The 11,031-nt window shown below is 38.4% G+C and overlaps 1 protein-coding gene and 1 long non-coding RNA gene across 6 annotated transcripts in view; both read left to right on the forward strand.

The window, feature by feature from the left end:
• Positions 1-8,340, forward strand: part of LOC101852334 (5-methylcytosine rRNA methyltransferase NSUN4) — a 19,620-nt gene extending 11,280 nt beyond the window's left edge. For all 5 annotated transcript variants that reach the window (XM_005102065.3, XM_005102066.2, XM_035970711.1 and 2 more), the window contains 4 exons: positions 2,895-3,043; positions 3,634-3,758; positions 4,316-4,436; positions 7,635-8,340. In XM_005102065.3, the coding sequence (XP_005102122.1) occupies positions 2,895-3,043; positions 3,634-3,758; positions 4,316-4,436; positions 7,635-7,790 (551 nt within the window). In that variant the 3' untranslated portion in view covers positions 7,791-8,340. The remainder of the gene's footprint in view (positions 1-2,894; positions 3,044-3,633; positions 3,759-4,315; positions 4,437-7,634) is intronic.
• Positions 16-776, forward strand: LOC106012277. Its single transcript, XR_001184986.2, has 2 exons — positions 16-574; positions 716-776. It is a non-coding gene; the product is annotated as an uncharacterized LOC106012277 (long non-coding RNA).
• Positions 8,341-11,031: the final 2,691 nt, after the last annotated feature.

The following is an 11,031-nucleotide window of genomic DNA, read 5'->3' on the forward strand; positions in this document are numbered from 1 at the left end:
AGCACAAGTTTTACGGCACTATCGACTCAAGACCTTTTATTTGCCATATATGTTTCTGTATAAAGACATATATCGTGTGATGCATGACTGAATATGTGGTATTCTCTCTAAAGTGATTGGCTTTCCATGTGCAATTACTGTGTGGATATCTTTGAAGGTGTCTTTTATGTGAACAAATTTCTCTATCAGAACAATTAATGCGGTGTCTATTATGCTTTGATTTCGTGTACATGCAATTGTTCTTTTTGTTAAAAATAATGCTAGCTGTCTGTACACATGGGCTGTGATGTATTTATGGCAGTGGTTTCCTATAAATGAACGGCTGTGGTAGGCCTGTGGTGTGATGCTGTGTTGTTTGAGGATGTTATCAAATTTAGAGCAGGCAGGACTTGACCTTGGAATAAGCTCCTCAAACTCTAACTCTGACAGCTGATCATGTACACTAGAACCCTCCCTCTCAAATCTCTCTGCTTCTCGTGGATTATCTGACAAAACCTGACAGCCCTGTAACAATTGAATGTCCCCCTCGTTTTTTTCAGCCCTCTTTCATTTTTTGCCGTAGATATGCACATTTGTCCAGCTGTACATCTATATCATGTGCAGCCTCCTCAAGAAGGCGATGATGTTTGAGCACAATGCCCACCATATGATCATGTTGAGTATGGCACTCCATGACAAAAATATTGTTAACAATGACAACGAAAATATGATGTAGTAGAGGCAAGAAAACTAAAAACAGCAAGGATGAATGTTCAGAGTGGTGGGTTGGTATTTTTTTTTTTAAATCACAGAAAATCATAGAATAACTTAGTGCACTTGAAACTTGCACATGTAAATGAAAATTGTCATCACAGTTGATACGTGAATTTCTGTTTAAATCGTAGGGGGCCGGATTGAAATATTTAAATCCAAACTGAAAAAGTTCTGAGCATTGAAGATGCCAGTATGAAAATCACAGACTTAATCCCTTGTAAAACTGATATAATCGGACTTACAAGAAAACAAGTTATACCGGCTTACAGGTCAAACATAGCACGTTACAATAAAATCTCAATCGGCCTTGTAGCATTTATAATTTCAGAGTTAGGAGGCTTTCAATTCGCACTAAAACGCCATATTACTACTGCCCTGGCACAGGAGGCGTGGCGCTGCGGTCACCCCAGTTAACCCCTCTGACAAGTGATTTATGACTATGCGCTGGGCTGTCGGGCGGGGCGGGCAGGGTGGTGAGGATGGTCGGGGAGGAACCGTGGAAGAAAAACTAAGTGAGCGGTCTGGACAGTTTTTTATCCGCTGTGCGTGGCAAAAAAAAACTGGGTGATAGGAAAGTTTCATTTTTCCTGACTAAATTTCTGGAAGTTTGCTTATTTTCACTTGTTAACTTGAAATACTAGAGTGTAAGATGCCGTTCCATGCTTCGAAAAGTTTGGGACAACAGTGGGCTCCGATTGCATTGTCAAGAGCTGCAGTTACAAAATCATTTTTTTGCATTTAGCTTCCAGGGAAATGTTTTTGCTCTTAGCGCACTGGTGCCTTCAAGGACTAATCAGAGATCAAATTAAACTGTTACTGCTGCCTTTACAGTGTGATTACACTCTTATTTATTATGTTTTAGGAAAGGACAGCTTTTTTTCTCTCCGAGTTCCCAAGTTAAATGAGACTTTTCAGCCCACAAAGCACTATGTGGTGCAGATTTGTGTAGTTGGGACACAGACTAGTCTCCATGATATATGTAACTGGCTGTAAGTCTTTGTTGTTTTCCATACCAGTGGGGTATATCATCGCTGCAGGTTTCTAAACAATTAACACCTTGACTGCTAATCATAAGTCTACCACATCCTGCAGTGACGATATATAACTGATATCTTCCATGTTTTTAAGCTTGTTTCATTAAAGCTTCTATTTTAAAAAAGGCTGCAGTGTTCATTTTGATGATGTGAAGACTTGAAAAACAGAATCTCATGATAATAATAATAATAATAAATAGCATTTATACTGCGCTTTTCCATTTTCTAAAAGATGCTCAATGCTCATTACAACGAAAAAGACATCACATCTTAAAAATTAATCGACAAGTGCGTACGTAAAACAACGTATTATACATATAATATAAATGCAAATGTGTAAAATTTTATATGAGAAAAATAGTCTCGCAGTGAGGTTGAAAATGTGTTCACTAAAAAATACAATGCAATAAAAATTCACGAACGGTCACAAAAGTTGAAACGTGAGTAACTAGAAACATTCATTAAATCATTAATTCTATACCGATAGAAAAACAAAACATTTCCGTTCTCTCTCTCTCTCTCTCTCTCTCTCTCTCTCTCTCTCTCTCTCTCCCCCTCTCTCTCTCTCTCTCTCCCTCTCTCTCTCTATCTCTCTCTCTTTTCTCTCCCTATCTCTCTCTTTTTCTCTCTCTCATTCTCACACGCTATTTCTTCAGTCTCACAGTCTGGCATACACATGCACATATATCACAGTACATCATTATGACAGGTATGCTTTTGTGAATAAAAAATGCTTCAGCTGATTTTTGAAAATGGAAATTGTTGGAGCAGATCTTATTTTATATGGGAGTTCGTTCCATACCTGGGGACCAAAGAATAAAAAGGAACGTTCGCCGTATGTTTTGTAATTTTGTTTTGGAGTTTTAAGAATTAGATTATCAGAGGCTGATCTAAGGGCTCTAGGTGGATGATATAATTCCAGGAATGTTTTAAGATTATAAAAAGGTGCACTATCATTTATACATTTATGATGTTACAGTTCTGTTTTCCTTTTCTGCCAGGTTATAGTTATACTCGGATTGCATGTAGTAGCTTTATGCAGGGATTGTTGTAACATGTTTTGAAAGCGTTATAATGCTACATGTGATCTTTCAAACTTTTTTTCAGGTGGGTCTCTAACGTGCAATGACAATTCTCCAAGTCGAGTGAAACGGCTCAAATCCGTCTTGAGGTCCTACTTGCCAAAAGATGATTTAGGTCAAGTGGAAGTGATGCAGCTAGATGGAACTATGCTGAACCATTGTGTCTATAACAAGGTATAATGACCACTATCTTTGTTTGTCCGCTATACATGTTTGCATGTCTTTGAATTTCTGTCAATGTGGAGACTTGTTCAGCACATTGGATTGCTCCCTGTCTTCACCATTCTGCTCTCCAAATGCTTCATCATCCTTCGCTTTTTTCACCCGTCTTTAAGGCTTTCTACCTGTCTCTGTTCAGGCCTCAGCTTAATATGGTGGTGTAATGCTACCGACTGTCCCAGGAAGTTCAGCTTCACAAGTCCTTTTGGCATGGGGCTCAGGGCTCAAAGGGCTAAGAGGTCCTAGAAGTTACAGGAGATAAGCTGAATTTATGATAAATGAAAATTGATTTACTCACAACATCACATATTAGAACATCATCATCATAGGTCATAGCTCAGCTGCAAAGATTAAGGGAAAGATAAGGAGAAGATGTTGAGTTATCTTTGATAGACTCTCAGGAAAGATAGAATATAACATTTTGATCTGAGCAGTGCAGAACAGAAGGGTTGGAAGAATCTTAGCCATTAGTGGTAAACCTAATATTCAACTTTGTGCAGTGGGAGACATTGTATTTTTATTTTTTTCTCGTCTCCTCATTTCAGGTTTTAGTGGATGTACCTTGCAATGCAGACAGACATGTACTGACAGAAGAAGAAAACAACCTGTTCAAACCGTCACGGACCCGAGAGCGGTTGGCTGTCATGGAACACCAAAAGAAATTACTGATGTGAGGAGTACAAGTATTTTGTGGTTTATAGCATAATAGTTTCAATGAGTAATGAACTTTTTTATATTTAGTATCCTGTGGAATGTACTTTAAGCTCTGGCTATTACTTCTTACAGTGTTCAAGGTCTTCTGGTGTCAGACCAGTTGAAGCGTGTTTTTTCTTTTTCTATAATTACAAATTAACTTTGATCGTTGCTTTTATATTCCTTTTGTATCATAGGATTTAATTTAATTTTAATAAAAAATCTTTATATATTTGTATATTTTGGTTAAATCATTTTGCCTCCATCCAAGTGTAGCATGTAAGGGAATGATTCAATGAGGACAGTTCTCACAGAATATTAATTAGCCTACAAAGTTTTTAATACATATGGAAACTAAGAATGCTAAGTGAAAATTTCAAGGTCTGAACTAGACCCTGAAACTTAAGATGTATGCTGATTGCATTAGGTTAAGTCCTGCTTTTAATATTTTAATCTGATCTGAATTGCAGGAAAATGGTTAGATCAATAAACTTAAGAAAGGAATTTACCTATTTTCTTTTTGTATTTCTTCAGATCAGCTATCAGGTGCTGTATTGTAGGTGGAGAAATTGTTTACTCAACATGCACGCTGGCCCCAGCACAGAATGATGGAGTCATTCAAGCTGCTATGGAGGAATTGTTGGAGACTTCACAGGTATCAGTTTCTAAGGAATTTTAATGTCTATGATAACCAGATTTTTCAGATTTGTTATGAGCTTGATGCCGATTTAACTCTTTATCTCCGGCAAGCCGCTTCCAGTGGCTTGTGGTCAGACCCGCTGTGCCAGTGAGCAGCTGACATGGGAACATTCCTTTTACGACGACTTTGATATCAAATTACGTCTATTTTATTGGGATTTTATTTATTATATGAAGGCCTATCAAAATATTTAAGATAAGATAGTGCTTTATTAACCCAGAGGGAAATTTTCCTTGGCTGTACAGGACCGTAAAAACACATGCTGCCCAAAAAAAAAAAAGGTTTTCTTGATTTTATTTAACAATAATTTAGTGACGTTTTTGTCATTTTTAGGTTTAGTTCCAAAAAAGGGGACCCTGGCATAGTGGTTTTGCCCCCTCGGTGAGAAAGAGTTTATAGTGATTGATGTTGTTTATCACATTGCACCCTAAGGGTCTGGACGGGAAGTCCATTGTTAGATCCTAAGCAAGGGGAAGGAACCCACCTCCCGTGAATAATAGCCTTTAAAAAATGCATTTTAAAAATACTTAACAAAATCCAAAAATCCTGAAAAAATAAAAGTTAAAACGGATAATGAATGCAGTTTCAGAAAAATATAACTTTATGTATGCGCAAACTGTTGGAAATGTTCTAACTTTAGTTCAGTCGGAGTGTCCGGCCCGTCACTCTCACTCTCAGCCTCGCGGTCGGGCCCTAGATCTAAATTCTAGATTTTCTACAACTAATCAGTCTGAATCGCCCTAAATTCTTGCTACAACGTTTTCATCAAAATCTGAGTTATCTGATTAGTCATATGCTTTTATGTGCTCAAATCCATCGTTATTTCCTTTTTCGAACTCAATTGTGTTGCTTTTCTTTACAACAAGTCGAGACACCTACGAAGTGTCGGTAACGCGATCGGCTCTAATACTAAAACTACGGGCCCGAAAAATTTCGTTGCGGCATCAAACGAAAAAAGAAACTTTTTGCAATAACTATGCAAATCAAAATCTCGGGCCCAGAGTCTCGTCAAGGCGAGACTTCGTTTCTAAAGACGCTAGGTCGGCACGGGCGGTTCCGGGCGAGTCAGGGTGGAGCGCGTAAGGGAATTCCCGGGCAGTCCCGGGCGAGTTAGGGTGTAATGTGTTATTGACACACTTCTAGAGTACAACAGAGATTGAAATATTGATATTGAGCAAACCGCATATTAAATACAGTGAACCTGGGCTACAATGGGCTCGGATTCAACTAGAACTAGGCTTCAACAAGAAAAATCTGCGTTATCTTTAATTTAATTTTTGTCTTTGTTTAATTACTTTGGATTGAACGAGGTCTAAAGATTTCAACCATGGCACTAATGAGATAGTAGGTACCACAAAGAAAAAAAATTAAAAAATTGTAAGTAGATTTTCTTTATTGGATCAGAAAGAGGTGTAGAACTGATGAAATTCACCTTTTAAATCATGAAAATGGGACAATGAATAAAAAAGTTATCAAGCTTAATTTATTTCAGAACATAGCGAATTTCACACGGTATGCAAAACAAGCAAAAAAGCGAAACTTTGAACAGTCGCACAATCATGATGTAACAGCAGTGCACATACTCATTTGTTATAGTCTTCTTGAAGTCAAGGACAATGTTGAGGCATGCAAAAACCAAAGAAAACCTCGGGCTTATAATTCCGATTCTGTAAACCCATAAAATTGTATGAAAAATGGCTTTTAGTGAACAATTAATTAATTGCCCTCAGTGTAAAAAAAAGAATGATATGTTTCGAAAGAGGAAAGAACACTGAACAAAAATATATGTAGATTTTTGTTATATATGTCAATGCTAGTTAAAAGAAAAATGGCATGAATCTGACTCGAAATGAATGCTTGGCCTCATTGGCGTGCACTTTTCCAGGATGCAAACTCACACTGTTGGCTTACTTAGAGATAGTGAAGTTCAAATTGAACAGCCTCTGAAGACACCAATCCCGGCCATAAAAAGATATTTTAGTCGAGTTCGTACTGTCATGTCGAGCACTTCACTGAACAGACACAGGCCCACATAACTCAAACATCTTGCATTTATTCACTTCTCATCAATAAGGCCCTTGATACATACAGCCTAGATCTAGTTCCTTGAACCGTGAGTGACATTGGGATAACAGTGGAGTGACTGAATGGGAGGGGTGTGGGGTAGGAGGGTCAGTGATTTGCTCACACATTCGTTTTTAACACCTGATATAGCACAAAGATACACAAGGAACTTTCAGCACAGGGCATGTTTGGTGTGGAAAAAGACCTCTGATTAGTCGCATAAAACTGTTGTGTGTCTCTGTGAGTCTCAGCAATATGTACACTTTCAAGTACGCAATAGCCTAAAAATATAATGATTGCTGGTGCAGGGTGGTTGATAGTTCCTTGGGATGGATTAGATAAAATTTGTTGCAGTAGGAAAATGTGCACTGCTCATGCTATAGTAGAGGAGACTGTTCTCACAGCAAAAGGATTGGTTGGGTCTGGGTTTGCTCATTAAGTTGTTCAGTGAATACGAGTTATTTTGTTGATATAGATTAAATTATTTTTAAAAAACGGGATTTGTTCTTCTTTCCTTGAGTCAGAGTTCATTATTTCTCTATCGGAGTTTCTCAGTTTTTCTGTGTCTTGAAAGTTAAAGGTTCTCCTTTTGAAATTCTTAAATAGATATGCAAATAATAATAATGTTGGGAACAGAGAAAGTCTTTATTCTTTGTGAAGTGAGCTTAATAATAATAATAATAGATAGCATTTGTATAGCGCATATCCCCGCTCAACAGCAGGCTCTATGCGCTTTACACTATATTATTACCCCAGCAGACCATAGAACACTCCGAAACATTCTCAGCTTCCCGGGAAGCATACAGTGCGAGCAGCCGATTAAGCGCTCAAACACTAACAAACTGACAAGATCTTTCGCTGTCTATAGCCGGGTACCCATTCCCACCTGGGTGAAGTGAGGAAAATAAGTGTAAAGTGCCTTTCCCAAGGACACAACATCGGGCCCCTGACGGGATTCGAACCCCTGACCTTACGGTTGCGAGTCCGAGAGCCTAACCACTAGGCCACCGACGCCACAACCGACCAAAACCCCATATTTTTCTGTGGATCCTTTGTTATTTAACTATTTTATTTTTTTCTCATCCTCAGATTGAAGTTGCTGTTGAGGACTTATCTCCTTTGGCTTCAATGTTCAAGGACACTTTCACCTTTTTTGAGAAGTCAAGGTATGGACAGACAATCATCCCAACTTTGCTGAACAACTTCGGTCCCTCTTTCTTTGCCAAGCTCCGGAGAATTAAATAAAGTATCACTGCTTGAAGAATTGTAAATTGTTTCAGTGACCCAGAGTGATAGTGAGCATGGACTCTCAAATAGTGTCAAATAATGTTGATAACACAGCATAGGTTTGTTATCTTAGAGGTGTGTCTTTGAGCATAAGGAAAGAACAGATAATATAAGATAAACTGTATTGATCCACGAGGGAAATTGTAGGTGGATATATCGGAATCTCAACGTACAAAGATTCAACATCAACACAGAAATGCACTCATCAAAACATTCATGTTTCAAGGATACACTTACAGAGATGCACAACTCACTCACACAAATGTACCCAAAGTGTGTTCGTGGTCATGAATTCTCTCATGGCACAACAGCCCTTACAAAAATACCCCCCCCAGGGCCTTATGTAGTAGCAACCAGGAGTGAATTATTTGTTTATTGTCTGTATTTTTGTTATCATTGCATTTATGCGATGTTGGTGTAACATTTGAATTGTTTTAGTTTTGTACTTGCTCTTGTAACCCAAATTTCCCCAGGGGGTCAATAAAAGTGATACAATTGTTGTTTATTACTTTTGAAACTTATGTTACTAATTTTTGTTGTTGTTTCGTGTTTGTTCTAAAAAACATCACAGGTTAAGTAAAATTTCGTATTAACATCTTTTTTTCAAGTTCACTCCTTACTCAGTCCTAATCAACTTTTGGAACGAACTTCATTTGACTTCTAATCAATCTTGAAAATTACTGGACTGAATATACGCTGCTCTTTCTCTTTAAGTTTTCACGAAAACTATTATGTTCAACACAGTGAGAATCTATCCTGTAATCTGAATGTATTGAAAACGGATAATGCCGAAACATGAAGTACTCACTCAACAAGGATGCACTTTTCAATATCTGGACATTGCACTCACCCTTTTCTGTGGGTGGTTGGCGGGTGCTCTGGTGTGGTTTGCTTCTTCTTTCCTATGAAACATTTATTGTCCTTATCTCCCCTTCTTCTTTGTGATGTTTGTTACTCTCTTGTAACACCTCAAATCTTCTGGCGCTCATATGACCTTATACAGTTGCGAGCGCCGTTAAACCTCTACAATGGGTGGTTGGCGGGTGCTCTGGTGTGGTTTGCTTCTTCTTTCCTATGTAACATTTATTGTCCTTATCTCCCCTTCTTCTTTTTTATGTTTGTTACTCTCTTGTAACACCTCTAATCTTCTGGCGCTCTTTTGACCTTATGCAGTTGCGAGCGCCGTAAAACTTCTACTAAAAAAAAAAAAAAAAAAAAGAACCTCTACAAAAAAAACCCCCAAACCTTACTTTCTGTGGTACTTAACTGTAGTACAGGTATTATCAAAACGTTGTCAAATACTTGATCACACAGAGATGTCAGTATTTATACAATCTAGCACATCATGCACATGTCATATTTTCTGTAGAGGACAGTCAAGAAAACATAGCATGAAATATTCTACAAGCTTTATTGTAATCTGCTTTTGTGTGAATTGTCTCACTCAGATACTCATGGCTGGATTCTCTTTCTAAGCCTAAGTCTGGGCCCAGAGCATAAGGGTTCTTTCAACAGACTCCCCAGATCACTCACGTGCACTTATAAAATCAGTTGAATAAATTAAATAGTCTGTACAAAAAAAGATCCTAAGATCACTGCACACCCTTCCCCCCTCCCCTTTTTCCACTAGCGTCTATGATGTAGCAGTTTAGTAACGTGTATCTATAGAGCCTTTACCATTGCACCCCGAAGGCCCGAGTTTGATTCCTGTGTGCGGAGATCTTTTACCAAGTACACATGGTCTTTCTGCTGGGATATGTACCTCTCAGCCAGGGTACTTCCTGACAGGCAGGGTTGAAGCCAACCTCCTAAATGATATAAATTGTATTGATTGGGGCATAAAAACACTTAGGTCAAAAGAGCACCAAAAAAAAAAAAAAATCCAACCGCTTCCCGTCACAGTCACAGACAGTTGAGACAGTCATTTTGTAAGGTTATGTAAAAAAAAGACATGGCAATGAAACTTAAATTTCACAGAAAGGTAAACGAATTATTGTATATATATTTGTGTACATGCACCTTAAGCGTGTACCCGAAACCAAAAAGAGTTACAAAAAAAAAATCTTGATCACACTTTTTCTTCCTAGGGAAGAATCAGTTCCAGAAAAAGACTGGCATATGAAGGTTGCTGGCGGCGGGTGCTCTGGAGTGGTTAGTTCCTTTTCACCTATCAAAACGTTACCGTCCTCATCTCCCTTCTTTCTGCGTACAGTGGGGTCCAAAAGAAACTTGAAAATGTTTTCACCCAATCATTATGTTAAAGCCTTGCGCTACCCACTCATGCAGCATACCAATTTAAAGGTAAATAAATTCTTCATCATATGACAGTAATTTTTCATCTACGACACGAGTCGCCCGAGGTGGTCTCTCAAAACTGACCATAAAAAAATCATGCTTTGCAAAATGATGTGAAATCAAAGAGAAACGTAAAAACTTGTTTGCGCTTGTATTTGAATACACAAACATTGGTGGAATGGACATGTATTGCATAATATATCAAATTAATGGAGAATATTGATGTCTCTGCTCAGAAAAATGCCGTATTGCGATGTTTTCAAACAGATGGGAAGACAGAGCAGTCACCAATACCACTTAAAACTTGAGGTGAACGTTAAATGTGCTCATTAATACATGTATTTTGTTTACGAACCTTTGGTTTTGTATAGACACCAACCCCCCTTTTTTAAAGCTTGGACTGTGTTCGATTTTAGACATAATCACCTGTCACTGAGAAACAGAGATCACGAAACTGCCTTGGTTTAGGGTAGCTAGCTGGAATGAACAAAATACCACGAGTGAGAATGAACGGGAGGCTTCGTTTTGAGGATTACATCGCGCAAGTGTTGAAACGTCACACCATATTCACATTTTCGGCATGATGTCATTCAAGTAGACATATATATATATCTTTCTCACAACGCCTTTAGGCAATTCTTGGGAAAGCAAGCCATACCGACGACGGAGTGGTCATCAGTAAATACATGTATCCCCAATGTGAACCCTACAGATGTGGCTCCCTCAGAAGTTTATTGTTTTTGTAAAGTGTTTTACGGCGCTCACAACTGCATAGGTCATATGAGCGCGCGGGACACTCCTACTATTTTCAGTTGGTAGAAAATTTTGAATTTTGTCCGGGTGGCGGCCGAAGCCTACTCTTATCGATTTTAGACCACCAAGGGATCTTTAACGTGCGCAACTT

Source organism: Aplysia californica, unplaced genomic scaffold, assembly GCF_000002075.1.
Source record: "Aplysia californica isolate F4 #8 unplaced genomic scaffold, AplCal3.0 scaffold00311, whole genome shotgun sequence".
NCBI lineage: Eukaryota > Metazoa > Mollusca > Gastropoda > Aplysiida > Aplysiidae > Aplysia > Aplysia californica.